Source organism: Typopeltis vanoorti, chromosome 4, assembly GCF_054136105.1.
Source record: "Typopeltis vanoorti isolate ZY-2024b chromosome 4, IOZ_Tvanoo_1.0, whole genome shotgun sequence".
NCBI classification, from domain to species: domain Eukaryota; kingdom Metazoa; phylum Arthropoda; class Arachnida; order Uropygi; family Thelyphonidae; genus Typopeltis; species Typopeltis vanoorti.
In genome coordinates, this window is record NC_143552.1 from 139783912 (window position 1) to 139810010 (window position 26099).

Sequence of the window (26099 nt, forward strand, 5' to 3'; positions counted from 1 at the left end):
TTTCCTGGAGAAAAAAACCTGATTGTCTGTGCCAGAGATAGACTAACTTAGGAACCAGTTGAAGAAAGGCTTAAAGCAAGTTCCTCCAGTCGGTAACTAGAATTGAACCTATGCCATCCTTTGGATGGGGCAGTCTAGCTCAGAGGAGTGCAAATGCCATTTCTACTGAGCTACACAGGCTGCTGCACAGCAGACCTTTATTCATTTCAGGTCTGTGTAATCTGAATTTTCTTTTGTGCTCTTTTATGAAACGTGATTTTGCTGAATACTGGAAAAAATTTTATTATAATTACATGCTCATCTCCACTGTTCAACGACTAATTTTGGGAAGCCTACACTAACCATCATTGGCAAAGTGTATATTGTTAAAAGTTATTCACTGACATAGTACTCATGACTGCCTCTGGCAACCTATTCCACTAATTTACTATCTCTAGGCAAAAAAAAAAAAAAAACAGATCTAATTCTTTACATCCTTGCTAACAACTCTCTTACAAAACTTCCAAGAATTACTCTAGGTTCTGTCATGTCCAGTCATCTGTTGGGAAATTTCTTTATCACATTTCACTGAATTCCTAGTTATAATGACCACATGATGTGAAGTAACATTAACTTCACATCATGTGGAGTTCATTTGTTTAGTTGGCCTACAACGGGTTCACTGCTTCAGGAGCTCATTTATAATATAAGCAATCTGTCATCATATATAAGTCAAGATTTTTATTTCATAAAATATTTTATGATAGTCCATGTCTTGGAGAAAAGAGCAAAGCTAATCATAATGGCAAATATCTGTTGGATTTCTGCTCAGGACATGGACTGGTTATTACTAACACCATGTTCCAACATAAAAATGTGCACAAATTCACATGGAGAGAAGAGGCTAGGAATAAGAAAAGTCTCATTGACTATGTTATTGTTGATAGTGATGTTTTCTCCCTGGTGCAGGAAACCAGAGTGTACAGAGGATTTGAAATTGGAAGTGATCACTATTTAGTCTTGAGCAGGATAAATTGAATTTCATATCGAAAAGAATAACATGTAAGAAAGTTTTAAAGCGAATAAAAGTTGAGCAGCTCTCAGATGTGAACTGAAGACTAAAATACACAAAGATTATTGAAGAAAAAATGAAAGAGTTTGAGAACAGGAATCAAACCTTGGAGATTCAGTGGCAAACTCTGAAGAAAACATTGATTGATTCTGCCAGAGAGGCATGTGGTGAGGTTTTCTGCAAGGATAAAAAAATCAGAACTCCCTGGTGGACACAGGAAGTTAAACAGGCAGTGAAGGAAAAGAAGAAAGCATATCAAAAGTTCCTCCCAAATAAGTCAGCTTGTGCTCTTAGAGAATACAGAGACAAATGCAGGAATGCTAAACACTGTGTAAAACTAGCTAAACAAAGTCATGGGAGGACTTTGGCAAGAATATAGAAAATAAATATCAAGAAGGTGGCAAAATATTCTGGAGGTTGTTGAAGAAGCTTAGGAATGGAGGAAAGAGTGCTGTAAAAGGAGTTAGAGATGATAAAGGTGACATGAAAATGGTAGAAAAAGATATCCTTGAGGTATGAAGTAATTACTTTGAAAAATTGCTAAATGAAACAAGCAGTGATGACAGCACAATGGTAAAAAACACTGACCAGGCATGCAGTCAGGAATACATATCCATACTTGAAGTAGAAAAAGCAATCAAAGGCTTGAAATGTGGAAAGGCAGCAGGAGTAGATGATATTCGACCAGAAATGCTGAAGTATGGTGGTATAAAAGTCTTACAGTGGCTGCACTGCATAGTTCAGAAAGCCTGGACAGAGGGACGAATTCCTGATGATTGGAGTAGAGCTCTAATAGTACCCATATACAAAAAGGGAAATAAAACTGAATGTGAGAATTACAGAGGTATTTCCCTACTGAGTGTTCCTGGCAAGATCTATGCAAGTATACTTGAGAAACGGTTGAGAAGAATTGTGGAAGAAAAGCTTGGTGAAGAACAAGCTGGATTCAGGCCAAATAGAGGCTTTCAGGATCAGATCTTCACTTTACGTCAAATAGTTGAGAAAGCATGGGAATATAACAAAGATCTGTATTTAAGTTTTGTCGATTTGGAAAAGGCTTATGACATGGTGCCAAGAGAGAAGCTATTCAATACGCTACAGTTATATGGTGTCAATGGGGCATTATATCAAGCAATACTTAGTCTTTATTTGAGTTGTAAGTCAGCAGTTAGAATTGAAGGAAGTACAGGAAGATGGTTTAATGTTAAATCTGGTGTGAGACAAGGATGCACATTATCCCCTCTGTTATTCATTATCTATATGGATCACATTATGAAGAAAAGTGGTATTAAACATGATATCAAAATTGGAGATGTTAATGTCAGCTCTTTGCTTTATGCAGATGATGTTATACTTCTAAATAAATCCGCTACAAGTCTGCAAGATTCTCTGACTAAATTGAATAGCTGTTGTAACAGATATGGTATTGTAAAAATAATCATATTAAAAATTCTGAATATTTTTACGTATTAATTATGCTTGTTAGTTTTTGTTTTCATACACGCAGTGTCTGCACTTGTGATGTGCTCGTTATGAAAATGTTATATTAGAAGTAATATATAAAGAAGTAAAAATATTGAAGTACTTACTAAACTAATTATTTGTGTTACTTATAAGAAAGTTTGTTATATTTTAAAATGTTGAATTTTGTGTTTTGTGAAAGACTTTCTCTTAGCGCTGATGGATACAGCGAGTCAGCCATTTTATTGCAGTACGTAGTTTCTGACTTTTGTGAAGTGCGCATGCTCCCGGAGAGAACTTGATGTGTGATTGACAGCTGACAAGGAAAGCGTTGCGTATCCAAGTTACAGTTGTATACAAGAGAGCGTTCGGAAAGTTTTTAGAACACTGGCCAAGATATATTCAAGTTGGAAGGAACTTGATTTTTTTGTGCGGCAGTCAGAAGGAAATTTCATAATGTATTCCGAAAAGGGAATAGTGAAAATAATAGGTTTCAAGCAGGAATAAGTAAAGAATAAAAAGGAAATCTTGAAACTGTAAGTTTTTATAAATTGGCCGGTAAATATTCAAGTTAGAAGGAACTTGATATTTTTTTGTGTGTGGCAGTCGGAAGATATTTTATAGTGTATTCCGAAAAGGGAATAGTGGAAATATTAGGTTTCAAGGAGAAATAAGTAATGAATAAAAGGAAATCTTGAAACTGTAAGTTTTTATGGCGAAATAAGTTAAGACTGTCAATTTAGTATTGTGAATGAAAGGAGAATTTGTTGCTTACATTCTAAAGTGAATGTTTTTCTTAGAGAAAATATTGATAAGGAAGTTTTATAAGTATTAAGAATGCCTGAAAGTGAAAGTTTAGAAAATATATTGATTAAGAAGATTTTTAGGTATTAAAGGTGCCTGATCTGATGAGTATTACTACTAAAAGGAAAACAGGATATAGTAAAGAAGACTTTATGTGTGTTATATTGATTGATGAAAAGGATCCTGAAAATGAAGTACAGAGCCTTGTAACTTCTGGAAAAGAGCCTTAACAGAAAGAGAAAAAGACTATGAACATTTTTTTGTGATTGTGAAAGAAAAAGTGTTTAGTCTTAAGAGTAAGTTTATATTTTTAAATAAGGCCTTGGATCCATATAATCTGTAGTTATAGTTATGTATTATTACTAGAAATGTATATATATTGTTTTAGTTTTATTAAATGTGTTTATTTTGTACTTGGTATTGAGTCAATGATTAGTTGGATTCTGAAAGAGTGAGTTAAAGTCATTGCACCAATTGGAGTGAACTCTTTGTGCAAATATAATAACATATAGGGACACTCGGAGTCAAAAATAAAAATAATTGTTAGTAAAAGAAATTTATATAATATTTCATCACATAAGTATATAGTATATATAAAAATACATATATAAATAACAGTATGAAGGTCTGCAATAAAAAGAAGAAGACAATGAAAATAGGCAGACTCATTGAAAATGTCAAGTGTGTTGTGAATGGAGAACCTGTGGAACAAGTAAAACATTTCACCTACTTAGGCACGATTTTTACTGAAGATGGTAAATCAAATATAGAAATAGACAACAGAATCAGCAAAGCTGGTATGGTAGGAAGTCAATTGAATAAATTCATATGGAATAAGAGAGAAATTAGTCGGAACACTAAATTAGCTGTATACAAGATAGTGTTCAAACCAGTTTTAACTTATGGATCTGAGAGCTGGGTCAGAAGTAAAACACTTGACCAAAGACTAGAGACCGCAGATATGAGAGTCCTGAGAAAGATTAGAGGCATGAACAAATGGCATCAATGGCAATATCATATTAAAAACGAGGATATTAGGAAAGAACTTGACATTGTCAGCATCCAGGAATGTGTTAGCAGAGCTAATCTCAGGTGGTATGGTCACTTAAATAGAATGGGCGAGGAAAGATTAGCAAAACAAGTGTTCTCTGCAAGGTTGGCAGCAAAACGACCCAGAGGAAGACCAAGATATAGGTGGATTGATACGGTACAAAGTGCCTTAGACGATAGAAATATAAGATCTGATAATGTTGGAGTCTTGACAAGTAACAGACTGATTTGGAGGAAAATTGTAGATAGGAAGTTAGTAATGATGTAATTTTTTTTCATGTAGTACTATCATATCCTGTACACCCCTTGAGGGTACATGGCAGGAATTTGATGATGATGTTGATGAGTCCATGTCTTGTGGTCATTATACCAGAAATTTGATGAAAGTCTTCACAACCATCAAAATCTAAAACTTTCTCTGTTAAGAGTAGTTTATTTGGGAAGGAGAAAAATTTCTGCAAAGAATTTTTGGTTTTGTGAATTTTAAGTGAAGATCGAAAGCAGTGACAACTTAATGCTTTTATAAATGTTCCTCACATTTTGAATGGGATTCAACCCCAGGATCACAACAGAATACCAAAAACAGAATTATCCACAAGTTAGCCAAGACCTGGTTAGTTGAGTAGTTAATATATCTACTCTCCAACTAACAGGTTATGGGTTCAAAACCTACTATGGACATGGATGCTTGTAATTGTCCTTAGGTGGGAGATCCCTTCCCTTCATCCCTTGGTGCGAGACTACCACCTCAGTTATCGGAGACCTGAAATGGCTTAGTAAAGTTCCACGTATGATCCCTAGAGCAGGGTTTCCAAGTTGATATGAAAATTTTTTTTAAAAATCATTTTTAGATATAATTTTATAAATATATGTATAAGAATTATCATTAAAACTAAAGATTTACTGGGAAGAGGTACTGAAAAATTAGGACTGACAACTGGTATGAAAAAAATTCCATAAAAGTATAAAAAAATATAAAAAAAACCATTTTGATTATCAGTTGGCTAATGATTCTGCAGTCTTACTTAACACTGTTCATTATGATATAATAAACTATTGGCATCTTAGTATATCCAATATAAGCATATTCCTTTGTCTTATAATTTCAGCTTTTTAGTTATTCATACAAAAATTACTTTAAGAACAAACTATCTATTCTTTTAAGATATGCTTTTGAGCCTATCATCAACTCTCTGAAACTTCTTAGTATATCCAATATAAGCATATTCCTTTGTCTTATAATTTCAGCTTTTTAGTTATTCATACAAAAATTACTTTAAGAACAAACTATCTATTCTTTTAAGATATGCTTTTGAGCCTATCATCAACTCTCTGAAACTAAACAAAGATGATGGCCTGCCTCAAGATTTTAAAGAATTTAGTTTACTACTGCCAAACATCTTCCAACCATTGTTTCATAAATCCATTAAACCAACATACCTAAAAAAAAAAGTATCATTCTTTGTGCAGTGCCTAGCAATATACACAAGGAATGATACTGTTAGGCAAGTGAACATCGTATTCCAAAATTGAACAGATTATTCAGTAATAGCTCCACCATACCTCCACTAGCTCAACTTACAACAAGAACCACAAAACTATAACATTTATTGGAAATATGGTCAGGTCCATAAACAATGAAAGCATGATTCATCATATTAATTCAGGACATGATATAAGATATTTCAGAAGTGATATAACAATTTTAACTATTCCTAAAAATTTTTATTCTCCAGACAGTAGTCAAATGTGCAAAAGTCTTTCACAAAGAGTGATTTTTTTTTCATGCCTATTTCCTTTTCATTTTTAATATTTACTCATTAAAACTGCTCTACTTTCAGTTACATTAACACATAATGTTATTTTTAAGATCAGTCTGATATTATAATTGTTAGGTGAGCGCCCATAATTTTAGCACACAAAAACTTACCTGGGTAACCTTCACATAAAACATCAATTGGTGTTGCTCGTTTAGTATCACCAATTTTTTGATACCTTTCTTTTAGAGTATCTGCTTTTAGTCCTTGCCACGGAAGGCTACCCCGAAGGAAATACATAAACATGTGACCCAAAGCTTCTAAATCATCTCTTCTGCTTTGTTCTAAAAATAATCATTATAATAATTATTTAGTAATTAGTAAAATATGAACCAATGGTCATTCATAAATCAAATATGAAAAAATAACTAATTAAAAATTAAATCCCTAAATGGTTTTCTATGAATTCTTACATATTATTTATCACGTCTTTCAAGATACAAAAATTCAAATCCCATGCTAACCATTTTAAAAAGTCAACTGCAAATACATAAAGATAAGTTATATGAAGTGTGGTTACATTTTTTTTCAGTTTGCATTTAATGGTACTTAGTCATTTTGATTATATTCCACATTAAATCCTTCAAGTACCTCTCCCCCAGCAGAATGATAAGCAAATCCTTACTTTATCCTGAATTTCACTACTCCACCATAACATCTACTTCCTTTGAATTTTAACTTTCCTTCTGTCAAAAAAAACTCAGATGAACTGAATCTAGATGATTCAGTCCATCTGAACTTTTTTTACTCAGATGGACTGAATCTATATGAAATGGCAGAAAGGACCAAAGTCATGATGTTACTGGCTAGAAAATATGGAACAAGCAAAGTGACTGCCACAAAATCTGCCACAACAGCAGAACACTGTTGTGGCAGATTCTGCCAATCTACAAGTTAACAATTCTTAGAACCATTCAGAGATCATTTTCCTGCAGAGTTTACAAAACTCTAAAACAGAAATGATGATGCAAAATACCATCGCAATGTTGAGAAACTATCCAAATACCTTTAAACACTGGAGTGAATTCATCTTACATAAACACCAAGACTGTTCTGCTTTAACTCTGTAAACTTTTTGCATACTTGCTACTTTTCATGTTCAGTGAATCAGAATATCTGCTTTTGAATTTGGAAAACTTTTTTTTGCTAGAGCCCTTTTTAAAACATCAAAATACTTCCATTTATAGGAGGGTGACATATGATCAAATTAATAATATTTAAATACACAAAAAATACTCAAGAAACATACAAACATATATACTCTGTTAATTTCAGGTGGTAGATATCTTACATGACCTAGTACAAGACTATCTCTCTGCATACTGGAGACCTGATGTAGATTGAAAATGTATTGTATTTGCTGTGAAACATTTTTGGAGCAGGATTCCAAATTAGGGGTGCCTTAAGGGTCAAAGGTGTATAACTGAGAGGAGACCTCCACATCGCCTTTAAAGGAATGTGGAGAACCGACAGGGCTTCTGACCTAATGTCCAATCCCCACCTTCTCATGGTGCACTCTGTTAGGTATCTACTTGGATACTGAATGGAAGAGGAAGGGGGATGGCAATTTGGGATTTAGCTGATCAAATTGTATTCTTATTGGCTTAAACCACAAATAAAATGATGATACAACATGATGATGATTCCAAATTAGTCCATGGCTTTACAATAATACTAATGAATATGATTATTATTTATATGAGTACTCCATGGAATCAAAAGCCTCATCGTAGGAGACCCATGCTATCCATTAACACAGTACCTATCATATATCTCCTTAAACTTATTTACTGCTGGGATGCTCACAACCACCTCTGGTAAACCGTTCCATTCATTCACCACTCTCCAAGTAAGAACCTAGTCTGCGCACCATTACTAACCATACTCTTAGACAACTTCCAAGTGTGACCCCTTGTTTTCCCCCTATTCCCCATATATTGAAAAAATTTTTATGTCAATCTTATAGAATCCCTTTAGTAACTTATAGGTTTCTATCATATCCCTCTCTTCCAACTGTCAAGCTAAACTCTGCAACCTACACAGTTTCAATCTATCCTCATAGGGAACATTCCACAGACCTGTCACCAGCTGGATCGCTCGTCTCTGAATCCTCTCCACCACCTGATCCCCAAGAAATGCAGGTGAACAAATCTATGCTACTGCAGTAGTCAACATGTGGCCAAATTATAGTCTTATAAAGAGGGATAATAACCTCCCTATCTTTACTTATTAATGTATTCTTCAACATCCAAGTAATTTCTCTGAGCTTTTTTGCCAACTCTTGCAGTATGTCCTTGGAATTTCAAATATCTATCCAACATCACCCCCAGATCACTGGCTTCATCAATTTCTTGTAAATTAGTTCCATCAATATGATACGAAGCATGTAATCTTCTCATCCAAAAGTGCATTACCTTACATTTTACAACATTAAATTAACAACCATTATCCTTTGCCCCAACTGCCAATAAATCATCCTGTAAGATATCTACACTGCCCAGTTCTGCATCATCAGCAAACAACTGAATATCCCTCTCAAATCTTCTGTGTATCTGAATTGTAGAAGTATTTATCCTAAATAGTGATCAAATATTTCAAAATATTTAATTCAATCATATTATATTTCAACCAACATTATCTACTGAAAATTTTAATTGGAAATATTCAAATCAGATCTTCATGCAGATGATATAATCCTAAACGAATCCAGTACAACAGCTGCAGGATTCCCTAACTAACCTGAATAACAGCTGTAATACATTTGATAAGAAATTTGGCAATCAAAAGACAAAAACTATGAAAACAGGCAAGCACCTATAGAACAAAAAACACAATTCAGCTATTTGGGCACGATATTTGGTGAAGATAAGATAACAACTATGGAAATATGGAAACAGATAACAGAATTAGAAAAGTTAGTACGTTAGGAAGTCAAATGAATAAATTTATATGGAATAAAAAAAAGAGAAAGATTAGTCAAACACTGACCTTACTGTATACAAGAGAATTCAAACCAACTTTACCTTATAAAGTTGAGAGCTGTGTTAGAAATAAAACATCCCGCACACAGACAAATTGGCCCTTCAGAACACACGCAATTTACAGACAAAAAAAAATACTAGTAGAGTTTTTGGTGTAGTAGTAGACTGTTAAATAGTAGGTGTCCTCCTGCGATGAGTCTTCGGACTCCTTAGAGGTGTCACGAATAATAATAATAATAATTCGGTGTTTTGACTAATTTCTTTCTTATTCCATATAAAATTTATTCAGCTGACTTCCTATCATACCAGCTTTAATAATTCTACTGTCTATTTCCATATTTAATTTGCCATCTTCACTAAAAATTGTGCCTAAATAGCTGAAATGTTATACTTGTTCTATAGGTTCACCATTCAAGATACAGTTGATGCTTTCAATGTTTCTGCCTATTTTCATTGTCTTTGTCATTTCATTGCTGATTTTCATACCAAATTTATCACAATCAATTTAGTTAGAGAATCTTGAAGACCTCTACTGGTTTTATTCAGAAGTATAACATCATCTGCATAAAGTAAAGATCTAAGATTAACATTGCATTAACATTTTATTTTAATCCTTTTTAATTTTTTTGTGCCCATTAATCAGCATTTCAGGGGAGCTTGAAGTAAACAATCATCATCATCATCATCATCAAATTCCTGATATATACCCTCAAAGGGTGTACAGGATATGATAGGGCTACATGAAAAATTTACATCATTACTAACTTCCTATCTACAATTTTCCTCTAAATCAGTCTGTTACCTGTCAAGACTCCAATATTATCAGAACTTATATAGAAACATAAAAGTGCCTTAGAAGATAGAAATCTTCTAAGGCACTTTTTAGGGTATCAATCCACCTATATCTTGGTCTTCCTCCAGGTATTTTTTCCTGCCAACCTGGCAGAGAACACTTGCTTTGCTAATCTTTCCTCTCCCATTCAGTTTAAGTGACCATATCACTTGAGATTAGCTTTGTTAACGCATTCCTGGATGCTGACAATGTCAAGTTCTTTCCTAATATCCTCGTTTTTAATATGATAATGCTATTGATGCCATCTGTTCATGCCCCAAATCTTTCTTAGGATTCTCATATCTGCTGTCTCTGAGAGCTGGGTCAAGTGTTTTACTTCTGACCCAACTCTCAGATCCATAAGTTAAAATTGGTTTGAACACTGTCTTGTATACAGCTAATTTAATGTTTTGGCTAATTTCTCTCTTATTTCATATAAATTTATTCAGTTGACTTCCTACCATACCACTTTGTTGATTCTGTTGTTTATTTCCATATTTAATTTACCATCTTCACTAAAATCATGCCTAAGTAGTTGAAATGTTTCACTTGTTCTATAGGTTTGCCATTCACAATGCAGTTGATATTTTCAATGCTGCTGCCTATTTTCATTGTCTTTGCCTTATTATTGCTAATTTTCATACCATATCTATTACAACAGTTATTCAACAGTCAGGGAATCTTGAGGATTTGTCACAGATTTATTTAGAAGTAAAATATCACCCTCATAAAGCAAAGAGCTGAGATTAACATCTCCAATCCTTCTCCAATTTTGATCCGGTTTAATGCAACTTTCCTTCATAATATGATCCATATAGATAATGAATAACAGAGGAGATAATGTACATCCTTGTCTGACACCAAATTTAACATTATATCATCATAAAGACTAAGTATTGTTTGATATAATGCCCCATTTACACCAAATAACTATAGTGTTTTGAATAGTTTCTCTTGGCACCTTGTCGTATGCTTTTTCCAGATCTACAAAACTTAAATACAGATTTTTCTTATATTCCTATGACTTCTCAACCATTTGTCGTAAAGTGAAAATCTGATCCTGACAGCCTCTATTTGGCCTGAATCCAACTTGTTCTTCACCAAGCTTCTCTTCCACAATCTTTCTCAACCGTTTCTCAAGTGCACTTGCATATATCTTACCAGGAACACTCAGTAAAGAAATACCTCTGAATAATTCTCACATTCCGTTTTATTTCCCTTTTTATATATGGGTACTATGAGAACTCTACTCCAATCATCTGGAGTTCGTCCCTCTGTCCAGGCTTTCTGAACTATGCAGTGCAGCCACTGTAAGACTTTTATACCACCATACTTCAGCATTTCTGGTCGAATATCATCTGCTCCTGCTGCCTTTCCACATTTCAAGCCTTTGATGGATTTTTCTACTTCAAGTATGGATATGTATTCCTGACTGCATGCGTATTTTTTTTACCACTGTCCTGTCATCGCTGCTTGTTTCATTTAGCAATTTTTCGAAGTAATTACTCCATACTTTAAGGATATCTTTTTCTCCAGTTTTCATGTCACCTTTATTATCCCTAATTCCTTTTACAGCACTCTCTCCTCCATTTCTGAGCTTCTTCAACACCCTCCAGAATATCTTGCCACCTTCTTGATATTTATTTTCTAAATTCTTACCAAAGTCCTCCCATGACTTTTGTTTAGCTAGTTTTACAGTGTTTAGCTTTCATACATTTCTCTCTGTATTCTCTAAGAGCACAAGATAACTTATCTGCCAGGAACTTTTGATATGCTTTCTTCTTATCTTTCACTGCCTCCTTAACTTATTGTGTACACCATGGAGTTCTGATTTTTCTATCCTTACAGACAACCACACCACATGCCTCTCTTGCTGAATCAATTAATGTTTTCTTCAGGCCTTGCCAATGAATCTGAAGGTTTTGGTTCCTGTTCTCAAACTCTTTTATTTTTTCTTGAATAATGTTTGTGTATTTTAGTCTACAGTTCACATCTGAGAGCTGCTCAACTTTAATTCGCTTGAAAACTTTCTTACATGTTTTTCTTTTCAATATGAAATTCAATTCTATCCTGCTCAAGAATAAACAGTGATCACTTCCAATTTCAAATCCTCTGTACGCTATGGTGTCCTGCACCAGGGAGAAAACATCACTATTAGCAATAACATAGTCAATGAGACTTTTCTTATTACTTGCCTCTTCTCTCCATGTGAATTTGTCATCATCATCATCATCATCAAATTCCTGCCATGTACCCTCAAGGGGTGCACAGGATATGATAGTACTACATGAAAAATTTACATCAATTACTAACTTCCTATCTACAATTTTCCTCCAAATCAGTCTGTTACTTGTCAAGACTCCAACATTATCAGATCTTATATTTCTATTGTCTAAGGCACTTTGTACAGTATCAATCTACCTATATCTTGGTCTTCCACTGGGTTGTTTTCCTGGCGCAGAGAACACTTGCTTTGCTAATCTTTCCTCTCCCATTCTATTTAAGTGACCATACCACCTGAAATTAGCTCTGCTAATGCATTCCTAGATGCTGACAATGTCAAGTTCTTTCCTAATATCCTCGATTTTAATATGATATTGCCATTGATGCCATCTGTTCATGCCTCTAATCTTTCTCAGGACTCTCATATCTGCAATTTCTAGTGTTTGGTCAAGTGTTTTACTTCTGACCGAGCTCTCAGATCCATAAGTTAAAACTGGTTTGAACACTGTCATGTATACAGCTAATTTAATGTTTAGGCTAATTTCTCTCTTATTCCATATGAATTTATTCAATTGACTTCCTACCATACCAGCTTTGTTGATTCTGTTGTATATTTCCATATTTAATTTACCATCTTCACTAAAAATCGTGCCTAAGCAGATGAAATGTTTTACTTGTTCCACAGGTTCTCCATTCACAACACAGTTGACATTTTCAATGATTCTGCCTATTTTCATTGTCTTTTTCTTTTTATTGCTGACCTTCATACCATATCTATTACAACAGTTATTCAATTTAGTCAGGGAATCTTGCAGACTTGTAGCGGATTTATTTAGAAGTATAACATTGTCCGCATAAAGCAATCAGCTGACATGTGAATTTGTGTACATTTTTATGTTGGAACATTGTTAGTAATAACCAGCTTTCTTTTAGTGTTGCATGGTGATCAGCGTTCATTTTAGAAATTATGGACTTTACAACAGTGTTATAAAAAACTCTTTTAATTACTTAAAATAAAGAACCAATAGGCTTCATTTTGGCAATGTAACATTATTTAAATCAAGGGGATATTAAATCCCACATTGTTTCAAAACTGATGCGGATACTATGTATCCGCCAATACTTTTATAGTTTACATACTAGCTTAAGCCAAAGCACGTATTACAAACTAGTGCAACTCGTACCAAAGGTGCGTAAAGCTCTGATCACTATTCTTAGTATTTCCCATAATGTAAAACACATCTCCTAGGAGAGGTATGATGTTATACATTATGGTAGAAGGTCACTACCCAGACCGATTTCAACCTTTATTGAGGTCTCATCAGTGACTAGGCAGACCAAATTAATACTGAGGGTATAGCGAAAATAACTTATATACTCTGCTATGCGAATTGTCAAACAGGTGCACCCAGTTTAATCCATGTCCCAAGCAGAAATCCAACAGGTATCTGCCATTATTATTAGCTTTGCTCTTTTCTCCAACTCTTTTAATTTCCCAACATTTCGATATTCATACTAAGATCATCATCTGGAGTATATACAAATATACAGGACAAACTGAGTTACATTACATACAGTAAGCTAGAGAAACAATGATTAGATCACAGGTTATTCTACTGGTATGACCTCTAGTGGGATTTTTTTTTTTTTTTTTTTTGAAAATAAGCAGAATAGTCAGTTCAGTCCATGTCCTGAACAGGTATCCACAAATTATTTCTGTATGTCTGACAATCATTTTCTACTCTGCTATTTAGATCCCAACAAGGACCAACTTTTCCTTTTTCAATGTGTCAGTTGCTTTCTCTAAAGCCTCAAAAAATTCCTCCACTTCCATCTTAGTAGAACCTTCTGTGGGACCATAGGCACAAATAAGTCTTATTTTCCAGTTCCCCATTCTGATGTTTACCCACATCACTCTACTTGAGACTGCCTTCCATTCAAGAAGATTAGCCTTGTATTTTGTGTTGAATACTATGGCTGCTACTCCTTTTCCTTGATTGTTATTGCCTGAATATAACATTTTGTATTTATTACTCAGAAAGATCTCACTAGTTCGTCTTTTTTATTTCAGTCACCCCCTATTATTATTATGCTCTGGTACTTATCCAGTTCCTCAGCTAGCTCCATTTCTCTGCCATTTAGGCTTCTTATGTTGATAGTAGCAATCTTGAACTCTAGTGATGCAGAGGGAGTGGGTTTTAGGATTTGTTCCAGTAGCTGACTTTTCACTGTTTGCCCTGGTTTCCTGGCGAAATCAACGGGGGCCTTGTTTAACCGGGCAACGCCCTAGCCAGCATGAAATTCTGTCATGTTGTACCAACATTTTGTTTTAGTTTAAGCCAATAAGAATACAATTTGGTTGGCTATATCCCAAATTGCCAGCCAATCCTTGTTTGTTCAGTATCCAGGTAGATACCCGACAGGGTCCACTATGAGAAGGTGAGGACTGGACATTAGGTCAGAAGCCCTGGTCGGTTCTCTGCATTCTTTTAAAGGCTATGTGGAGGTCTCCTCTCAATTACATAGCTTTGACCCTTAAGCACCCCCTGCAATAAAAAAATAAAGTGCAATTATTTTTTCCAACAACAGTGTAATTTTCTGTTTGGAATGCTTTACACTATAACACATTGTACTAATTTTTAAACAGTGTGGTTTTGCATAGTATCGAACTTTTTCAGCACTTATTAACTGCACAATTCAAGGTATTACTATATACAGTCAGTGGCAGCTATAGTCCAAAGGGTGCAAAGGAAGATAAGCAGACATGCATCTGCAAATCAGCTAAAGTATTGATATGGGAACTTGAACTATGTCGATGCTGACTGGAAAGAGAAAAAGACACATAAGCAAGAAGGAACACAATTTCTGCAGCTACTAAGAGATAATTACTTGAAACAGCATGTGATAGCAGGAACAGGGGATTTGTCCATAATAAAGACAGCCATCTGGCTAATTTGGAAGAGTGATCACGCAGTCTTGAAATGCATGGAAGCTAAACATGTGAAAAGCTTAGGAGTCAACTTGGAGTAGTGTCATAGCATAAGAAACTGCAAGTGAAGGATGTCAGCAGTACACAGGAGATGGTTAAGGGATCTTAAAGGAAAATGGTATCTGAGTGTACCTAGGGATCAGAAGGAAAAATCAGATAGAATTAAATAAGATGACCAGTATCATTAAAGCAAAAGATGCAAAAAAAAGTATTATGGATGGAATATAAAAAGAAAGATTATTAGCAAGCTTATATGCAATAAAAAAAAAAAAGCAAAAAGAATGGCCAGTGTGGTAAGAAGGGAAAATGTGATGAGAGAAACTGAACACAAAGAATTCTTTTGCTGTGTGGCAAGTAAAAGGAGTAATGATAATGTTAGGCTTGCTTAATAGATGAGCAACTAGATATGCTTAGAATACTACAAAATCTCTGAATATTGATAATGAACTAGATGGGATAGCAACTAACATATATAAGATGGAAGCATGATCCCAAGAGTGGAAAGAAGAGGAGAAGAGTTCCATTACATAAAAGAGACACCAAGATAGAAGCAACAAAGTATACACCAATCAGTGTCTCAGTAGTGGTGGTAAAATTATTCAAAAAAGTTGGCTAAGAATAGAATTCAGGAACGAATAGACAGAAATGTGATACTTGGTTGAAGGGGAGGATAGAGAGAGAAACACAACTTATGAAGAAGTTTTACCATAGTGAGTTACTTTTTTTTTTTGTATAAAATAAAGTAACAGTTGAGTAAGATGAAGGAACTAGCTGCTGATAATACTGGACTTAGCAAAGCTTTTTGACAGAATACCACACAGAACTCTATTACATAAAGTGGAGCACATAGGGATGGATACGAAGGTGTTGATGTGGATGAGGATGGCTCGTGAATAGACATCCAAGAACAGCATATGGTAGTGAAAGTATTTGAAAAGTTGGTTAATTCAGAAATGTGCGACAGGAATATGATACTCAATGAACGTAGTACAACTTTGAAAAGGTAAGTTTTGCCTTGGTGATTTACTCACTTTTTAAAACAAAGCAATAGTCAATGTGGATAAAGGAAATAGCTGCACTATGATACACTGCTGGACTTTGCAAAATCATCTGACAGGACACTACACAGAACTATTATGCAAATAGAGAAAATTGGAATAGATATAAGGGTGACTCGTGAACATATATCCAAGAATAGTATACAGCAGATCAAAATCCAGGGAAAGGCAGGTAATAGACTGACTATTCACCTGTCTTAAACAGATTGACAATGTGAGCAAAAATAACAGTTCCACCTTAATGTAGTAAAGTGTCAAGTTATGCACTTTGGGATGAAAACATTATAACCTGGGCATACAATGACTGAACTGGACTGCATGAAACTGAAGGTTATGGATTTCAGAATGGTATAGGGGATTGACGTTTAGAGGACATATTGCAAAAATGGACAAAATAGCTCAAAGAATCACTTGAATGTTGAAGAACTCAGGACAGACATGGAGGTTATTTTTCCTTTTTAATAAGATGATACAGCCACATCCGGGCTACTGTGCACAAATCTGACTGATTGAGTTCAAGAAAACGTACGGCATATTATGTGAATAATAATTAGCATGGGCCTCCTGTGATAAGCCTTTGGACTTCATGGAAGTTCCAGTAATAATATCTTTACAGAGATTCAGGATTCAAGTGTAAACTTGATAATCACTTTCTATTTAAATCAATTTACCAGGATAAAAGTGAACTGAAGAGAAAAATAGGTATACAAGTTCGACAACAAATCAAAGAGCTTTCAGAGGAATTTTAGAATCTTTCCATGACTTTTGTTTCACTACTTTCACACACAGCTTATCTTTCTTATATTTTTCACTGTATTCCTTCCCTTGCTAAATTACTTGCAGCTTTGATATGATTTTTTCTTTTCCAGGACTGCTGCTTTAATTTCTTGAGTTCACAATGTAGTTCTGTGTTTTCTATCCTTCCCACCTGCACTCCATGCATCACTGAAGAAAGAAAACAATGACTGATTTAGCCAGTGATGCATGGGGTGCAGCTGGCAAGGATAGAAAACACAGAACTACATTGTGAACTCAAGAAGTTAAAGCGGCAGTCCTGGAAAGGAAAAAATCATATCAAAGCTGAAAGTAATTTAGCAAGGGAAGGAATACAGAGAAAAATATAAGAAAGATAAGCTATGTGTGAAAGTAGTTAAACAAAAGTCATGGAAAGATTCTAAAATTCCTCTGAAAGCTCTTTGATTTGTTGTCGAACTTGTATACCTATTTTTCTCTTCAGTTCACTTTTATCCTGGTAAAAGTGACCTGAACTAAAAAGGACATGGACTAGTAATAACCAGTCCATGTCCTGAGCAGAAATCCAACAGATATTTGCCATTATTATTAGCTTTGCTATTTTCTCCAAATTTTCCCAAAATTGTCTCACAATGATTTCCTACTCTGCTATTTAGATCCCCAACAAGGACCAACTTTTCATTTTTCGTTGTGTCAGTTGCTTTTTCTAAAGCGTCAAAAAATTCCTCCACTTCTACCTTAGTAGAACCTTCTGTGGGACCATAGGCACAAATAAGTCTCATTGTCCAGTTCCCCATTCTCATATTTGCCCACATTACTCTACTTTAGACTGACTGCCATTCAAGAAGATTAGCCTCGTATTTAGTGTTGAATATATGTCTACTCCTTCTTTTCTTTGATTGTCATTGCCTGAATATAACATTTTGTATTTATTGCTCAGAAAGATCTCACCAGTTTTTGTCTTTTTTGTTTCAGTCACCCCTATTATGTCGATCTGGTACTTATCTAATTCCTCAGCTAGCTCCATTTCTGTGCCATTCAGGCTTCTTATGTTGATAGTACCGATCTTTAACTCTGGTGATGTTGAGTTGGGCTTTGTTTTCAGATTTGTTTTCACCTTATTTTATATCAGACTACCTTTCTATACCTCCTTCTGTTTGAACTGTTGCCTTAAGTATAGACTACATATTCCTCTGTATATTGTCCTGTTTATCTTGACATCCAATTATATGCTTTCTATAGAATGCAAAACAAATACCGATCCTTTTATATTCCTCGGATTTCCTTGACTGATTGTCTTAAAGTAAAAATCTTATCCTGACAAAACCCTATTTCTAGTGAACTCAGTTTTTATTTCAGGTTTCTTTCACTATTTTTCTTTTCTTAAGTTTGTCTAAATCTTATGTTGTGATCTTATGAAATCTAAATCTAATCTAAATCTTATGAAACTCAGTTGAGAATTTCCAAACCTTTTATACCTCCATATTTGAGCATTTCTGGTTGAACTGTTACTGTAAGTATAGACTACATATTCCTCTGTACATTTTCTTGTTTATTCTATATAACTCTAGCAGTTTTAAACTGCTCTTGTTTTGTCCTCTCATGGTGCATATCCACATTTCAGATTTCTGATGTCGTTTTCTACCTGAAGTATTGTAATGTACTCCTGATTGCATTCCTCTTGAATATTTCTACCACTGTTCTGTCACTCATTTAACAGTATTTTAAAGTGATTACTCTAGGCATCTAGAGTATCTTTTTTAGTTTTTATCATCTCTGATTCCATCTACTCTTTCCTTCATTTCTTGGAAATTTCAGTAGCCTTTAGAAAAATTTGCCACATTCATGATATTTCTATATCCTTACCAGAATCTTTCCATGACTTTTGTTTAACTACTTTCACACATAGCTTATCTTTCTTATATTTTTCTCTGTATTCCTTCCCTTGCTAAATTACTTTCAGCTTTGATATGATTTTTTCCTTTCCAGGACTGCCGCTTTAACTTCTTGAGTTCACAATGTAGTTCTGTGTTTTCTATCCTTGCCAGCTGCACCCCATGCATCACTGGCTAAATCAGTCATTGTTTTCTTTCTTCAGTGATGCATGGAGTGCAGGTGGGAAGGATAGAAAACACAGAACTACATTGTGAACTCAAGAAATTAAAGCAGCAGTCCTGGAAAAGAAAAAATCATATCAAAGCTGCAAGTAATTTAGCAAGGGAAGGAATACAGTGAAAAATATAAGAAAGATAAGCTGTGTGTGAAAGTAGTGAAACAAAAGTCATGGAAAGATTCTAAAATTCCTCTGAAAGCTCTTTGATTTGTTGTCGAACTTGTATACCTATTTTTCTCTTCAGTTCACTTTTATCCTGGTAAATTGATTTAAATAGAAAGTGATTATCAAGTTTACACTTGAATCCTGAATCTCTGTAAAGATTCAGGATTCAAGTGTAAAAATGTGCACAAATTCACATGGAAAGAAGAGGCAAGGAATAAGAAAAGTCTCATTGACTATGTTATTGTTGATAGTGATGTTTTGTCTCTGGTGCAGGACACCAGAGAGTACAGAGGAGATGAAATTGGAAGTGATCACTATTTAGTCTTGAGCAGGATAAAATTGAATTTCATATTGAAAAGAATAACATGTAAGAAAGTTTTAAAGCGAATAAAAGTTGAGCAGCTCTCAGACGTGAACTGTAGACTAAAATACACAAAGAATATTTAAGAAAAAACGAAAGAGTTTGAGAACAGGAATCAAACATTGGAGATTCAGTGGCAAACTCTGAAGAAAACATTGATTGATTCTGCCAGAGAGGCATGTGGTGAGGTTTTCTGCAAGGATAAAAAAATCAGAACTCCCTGGTGGACACAGGAAGTTAAACAGGCAGTGAAGGAAAAGAAGAAAGCATATCAAAAGTTCCTCCCAAATAAGTCAGCTTGTGCTCTTAGAGAATACAGAGACAAATGCAGGAATGCTAAACACTGTGTAAAACTAGCTAAACAAAGTCATGGGAGGACTTTGGCAAGAATATAGAAAATAAATATCAAGAAGGTGGCAAAATATTCTGGAGGTTGCTGAAGAAGCTTAGGAATGGAGGAAAGAGTGCTGTAAAAGGAGTTAGAAATGATAAAGGTGACATGAAAACAGAAGAAAAAGATATCCTTGAAGTATGGAGTAATTACTTTGAAAAACTGCTAAATGAAACAAGCAGTGATAACAGCACAGTGGTAAAAAACACTGACCAGGCATGCAGTCAGGAATCCATAACCATACTTGAAGTAGAAAAAGCCATCAAAGGCTTGAAATGCGGAAAGGTAGCAGGAGTAGATGAAATTCAACCAGAAATGCTGAAGTATGGTGGTATAAGAGTCTTACAGTGGCTGCACTGCATAGTTCAGAAAGCCTGGACAGAGGGACGAATTCCCGATGATTGGAGTAGGGCTCTCATAGTACCCATATATAAAAAGGGAAATAAAACTGAATGTGAGAATTACAGAGGTATTCCCTACTGAGTGTTCCTGGCAAGATCTATGCAAGTATACTTGAGAAACGGTTGAGAAGAATTGTGGAGGAAAAGCTTGGTGAAGAACAAGCTGGATTCAGGACAAATAGAGGCTGTCAGGATCAGATCTTCACTTTACGACAAATAGTCGAGAAAGCATGGGAATATAACAGAGATCTGTATTTAAGTTTTGTCGATTTAGAAAAGGCATATGACAAGGTGCCAAGAGAGAAGCTATTCAATACGCTACAGTTATATGGTGTCAATGGGGCATTATATCAAGCAATACTTAGTCTTTATTTGAGTTGTAAGTCAGCAGTTAGAATTGAAGAAAGTACAGGAAGATGGTTTAATGTTAAATCTGGTGTGAGACAAGTATGTACATTATCCCCTCTGTTATTCATTATCTATATGGATCACATTATGAAGAAAAGTGGTATTAAACATGATATCAAAATTGGAGATGTTAATGTCAGCTCTTTGCTTTATGCGGATGATGTTATACTTCTAAATAAATCCGCTACAAGTCTGCAGGATTCTCTGACTAAATTGAGTAGCTGTTGTAATAGATATGGTATGAAAGTCAGCAATAAAAAGACAAAGACAATGAAAATAGGCAGAATCATTGAAAATGTCAGCTGTATTGTGAATGGAGAACCTGTGGAACAAGTAAAACATTTCAGCTACTTAAGCACGATTTTTACTGAAGATGGTAAATTAAATATAGAAATAGACAACAAAATCAGCAAAGCTGGTATGGTAGGAAATCAATTGAATAAATTCATATGGAATAAGAGAGAAATTAGTCAGAACACTAAATTAGCTGTATACAAGACAGTGTTCAAACCAGTTTTAACTTATGGATCTGAGAGCTGGGTCAGAAGTAAAACACTTGACCAAAGACTAGAGACCATAGATATGAGAGTCCTGAGAAAGATTATAGGCATGAACAGATGGCATCAATGGCAGTATCATATTAAAAACGAGGATATTAGGAAAGAACTTGACATTGTCAACATCCAGGAATGCGTTAGCAGAGCTAATCTCAGGTGGTATGGTTACTTAAGCAGAATGGGCGAAGAAAGATTAGCAAAACAAGTGTTCTCTGCAAGGTTGGCAGCAAAACGACCCAGAGGAAGACCAAGATATAGGTGGATTGATACGGTACAAAGTGCCTTAGATGATAGAAATATAAGATCTGAAAATGTTGGAGTCTTGACAAGTAATAGACTGATTTGGAGGAAAATTGTAGATAGGAAATTAGTAATGATGTAATTTTTTTTTCATGTAGTACTATCATATCCTGTACACCCCTTGAGGGTACACGGCAGGAATTTGATGATGATGATGACAATCAGTCAAGGAAATCCGAGGAATATAAAAGGATCGGTATTTGTTTCGTAATCTATAGAAAGCATATAATTGGATGTCAAGATAAACAGGACAATATACAGAGGAATATGTAGTCTATACTTAAGACTACCTTTCTATACCTCCTTCAAACAGAAGGAGGTATAGAAAGGTAGTCTGATATAAAATAAGGTGAAAGACAAGGATCTTCCCCACTTTTATTCATCATGTTATGAATGTCAACTTCAACTGGCTTCCTTTCTCTAATTCCAATGATCAAGCTGTGAGAGATACTGAGGTATCTGACATTAGCAACAACTTGACATATAGTCCATCTACCCACCAGAATACCATATAATCCTCACACTACTTAGATCTCTTCTTATCCAGTTCTTCTAATTAAATATACTGATGTTATCTCTTCTCTTCACCAAGAGAAGAGATAACATCAGTATATTTAATCAGTATATTTAATTCTTCTCTTCAACTATAACTTCACCAAGTCTCTTTTCCTACAGAATACCCTTCATCCAGCCACTACTTCATATTCTTTGGCACTACAATAGTGCCAAATTGGATGGCCTGCATGATTCAGACTCCTTATTTCCTTGGGCTAATTACTGTCTTCACTCTTCTAGTCCAATACCTGCTCCAAATCAGCGGAACAAAGGCTTTGTTCACCATCCACTCAAAATCCTGGACCCAAGCCAAACTAACTAGGTAAAAAAAACATCATAAGCTTCAACTTAAAAAAAAAATTCAATGATCAAATGAAACTGTCATTGTACACCCTCTGTCCAAAAAAGAAACTGAACTTTTCGAAAATAGAAGAAATTATTAGCACCACCTGTAGTATCTTTTTGTTGTCGAAAGCGACAACCTTCATTAGTGTTGTGTTTATGACATTTGTTTCATTAGAAGTAGAGTTACAGTGCCAAGAGTGACAGTGTGTTTTGACAACCAGTCAGAAAATGAGTTTCAAACAGAGAGCTGCGATTGATTTTTGTGTTAAACTTGGTAAAAGTTTTACCAAAACGCATCAAATGCTTCAAAAAGCATACAGTGATGAATGTTTATCCCGTACTGAAGTTTACGAGTGGTTTAAGCGATTTGAAAGTGGTCGTGAGACGCTTGAGGATGACGAAAAGCCGGACCGTCCAAAAACTGGACTGAGCAAAGTTAACAACCAAAAAGTGCGTGATTTCATCAAAGAAAACCCGAAATCGTCCATGAGATTGATTGAAGATGAATTGGGGATTCCAAAATCAACTGTGCACAACATTTTGACTGAGAGTTTGGGCCTTCATAAATTGAATTTGCGATTTGTTCCCCACAAGTTGACTTATGACCAAAAAATGCATCGAATTGAACACTGCAAGGACCTCATTAAAACTACTTGTAAGGACTCAAACTTCCTTGAAATGATCGTTACTGGTGACGAAACGTGGTGTTTTGAGTATGAGCATGAAACAAAGCACTCTGGTGCTTTGTTTCATGCTCTCTTCTGGAGGTCTCCACTCAGCACTCTGGTGCTGAGTAGAGACCACCAGAAGAGAGGCGTCTGAAAAAAAAAAAAAAGTCGCTTGGAAAAGTCAAAAGTAAAGACAATGCTGATTTGTTTCTATGATTCCAAGGGTATTATCCACAAAGACTTCATTCTGCCTGGCTAAAGTCAATGGTGAGTTTTATCTCAAAGTTTTGAAGCGATTGATAGCAACAATTCATCGCATAAAGCATGAGTATCATGATGCAGACAGCTGATCACTTTTGCGCCATCTCATTTCAAACATTGTGAGACAGTTTTTGACCAAAAACCAAGTTTGTGTGTTGGATCACTCACCGTATTCACCTGATTTAGCACCCTGTGACTTCTTTCTCTTCCCCCGACTTCATTTGCCAATGAAAGGAAAGCAATACGACACCATGGGGACACCATTGAAAACATTCAAGCAGAAGTAACCTCAACAATATCCCAAAAACCGATAAAAAAAAATAATTTAACGAATTAATTGACATGCCAAACGCTGTATCGAAGCTGAGGGAGAGTATATTGATTGAAATAAATTATTTGAATAATTATAATTGGCCTGTGTTTCATTTTCTATCAGAAGTTCGGTTTCTTTTTTGGACAGAGGGTGTACATTATCTGATTATCTGTTTACACAAATAAAAACCCTTCAATAGCTCCTGCAAATATACAGTGAAGCATCTTGAAAATTCAACAGAAATATTAAAAATGGTTATAAACATGCAAGTAAATAGCTGACACAATATACAATTATATCTTACCTTTCCCTAAATGTGTATTGATACTCATGTATCGTGCTGTACCGGTTAGACTTTTATGTTCCCTATATGGTATGTGTTTATTAGTTTCAGGATCTATATATTCCTTTGCTAATCCAAAGTCTATAATATGGATGATATGATTCTTTTTTGTTGATTGTCTTCCAATTAAAAAGTTTTCAGGCTTAACATCTCTATAGATTAAATGTTTGGAATGAACATATTCTATCCGGTGTAGCTGAAAAGTAAAAAGAAATTCATATATACAAAGAAGACGTAATTTTAATAAATTTTATATTAAACTCATTTTAGCATGAAAATCTCCATAAACAAGATTAACAATAAAAAACAGCCATTTATTAATAGTCTAAACATAAACACAATATTTTATTTGCTATAGGCCTCGTGGCTCTCATGTGTGGGAGTGGTAAAAAAAAATGCGACTATGGCTGTTAAAAAGAAATTTATATAGAACATGCATGGAAAGGAAAAGCAGATCTGCTAGATCTAATGTCTGTTGTGTGCACAACATTGGTAGGATTCATGAATTTCAATACCAAAAAAATATCTTTTATATAGAATTTCTTCATATCTGTAAAATTATGCTAAAAGAATAAAAAAAAGCAACATAACAGAATTAGTAAACAAAAATGAAAAGAAACATTATCAATTGTGAACAAAAAACGCTTCATTTTACACGGGGCAGGGGGTGGGGGGATAAGGGGGGGTGTAACCAAAATTAGGTCCTCATATGTTGCTGCTATTTTAGAAGTTGGATGTCACTTCCATTCTATCAATGCTGCATACATCTTTGTGAATGGCTTTAGGTGGCAGATATCACTACCATATGTGAGACCAACACTGATTACTGGGGTCTGAAGTGTCCTGAAAAAGCACAAAGAATGCAATAGGTTTACAACCTTTCATGGGTGAATTTTGTATTAAAAAAAATGTTTTTGTGGAAATGGACAACAAAGTAATGCACTGACATATTTGGCCAGTTTCAGTCATCATAAACTTAGTATATAAAACTTAAGAAGCTTTATTAGCATTTCTTGGTACTGCTGTCATTAAGATGTATTCTTAAGTTGCTGTGATGAAAATAAGCTTCATCACAATTCCTTATCTACCAACACTCCTAAATCTCGTGCCTCATCAATTTCCTGGAGCTGGGTTCCACCAATGCAGTAAACTGCCGCCAATCTTTTCACCCCAAAATGCATAACCTTACATTTTGCCACATTAAACTGACATCCATTCTCCTTAGCCCAGACCTCCAATCTATCCAAATCATCCTGCAAAATTTTGACGTCATCTGCATTCACTATTGCCCTACCCAACTTCGCATCATCCGCAAACAAATGAACTGTTCCTCTCAGATCATTTCCTATATCATTTATGAACAAATTAAACAGCAGTGGTCCAAGAACAGATCCTTGTGGCACACCACTAGTCACAGGCCGTCTTGTGGACTCTACTCCCGAGTAAACCACTCTCTGATATCTCTCCGTCAACCACCCTCCTATCCATCTCACCAACCCTATGTCCATTCCCATATGCTGCAATTTACTGATTAGAATTCCATGTGGAATCCTGTCAAAGGCCTTTGACAGGAGCCTGTCAAATACACAAAATATTAATCCTCGAAGTCATGCACCATCATGGATATGAATCGTAAACATTCTAACCAACTAAAATAAATTATATTGTTATCTATACTCCATGACTGACTTTAATATATAGGTTGGATATATGTGGGGAATAACATAGTTGGAGCAATCAAGCTCTCTCTTTCGAATATAACAGATCTTGGGCAAGGCTGCTGGGCAAGGAAGTTATAAATCTGAGTTTCCAGGAGGGAAAAAACCCTCCTGGAAACTCAGATTTATAACTTCACAAATTAAGAAAATTTACCATAGAACTTAACACTATTTCAGATAA

At 35.0% G+C, this 26099-nt stretch overlaps 1 protein-coding gene across 2 annotated transcripts in view; it reads right to left on the reverse strand.

Moving 5' to 3' along the window:
• LOC150107718 (casein kinase I-like) overlaps positions 1-26099 on the reverse strand; it is a 300934-nt gene that overhangs the window by 145955 nt on the left and 128880 nt on the right. For both annotated transcript variants that reach the window (XM_090391487.1, XM_090391486.1), the window contains exons 5-6: positions 24162-24396; positions 6297-6467 (exon numbers count right to left, since the gene is read on the reverse strand). In XM_090391487.1, coding sequence (XP_090247613.1) covers positions 6297-6467; positions 24162-24396 — 406 coding nt within the window. The remainder of the gene's footprint in view (positions 1-6296; positions 6468-24161; positions 24397-26099) is intronic.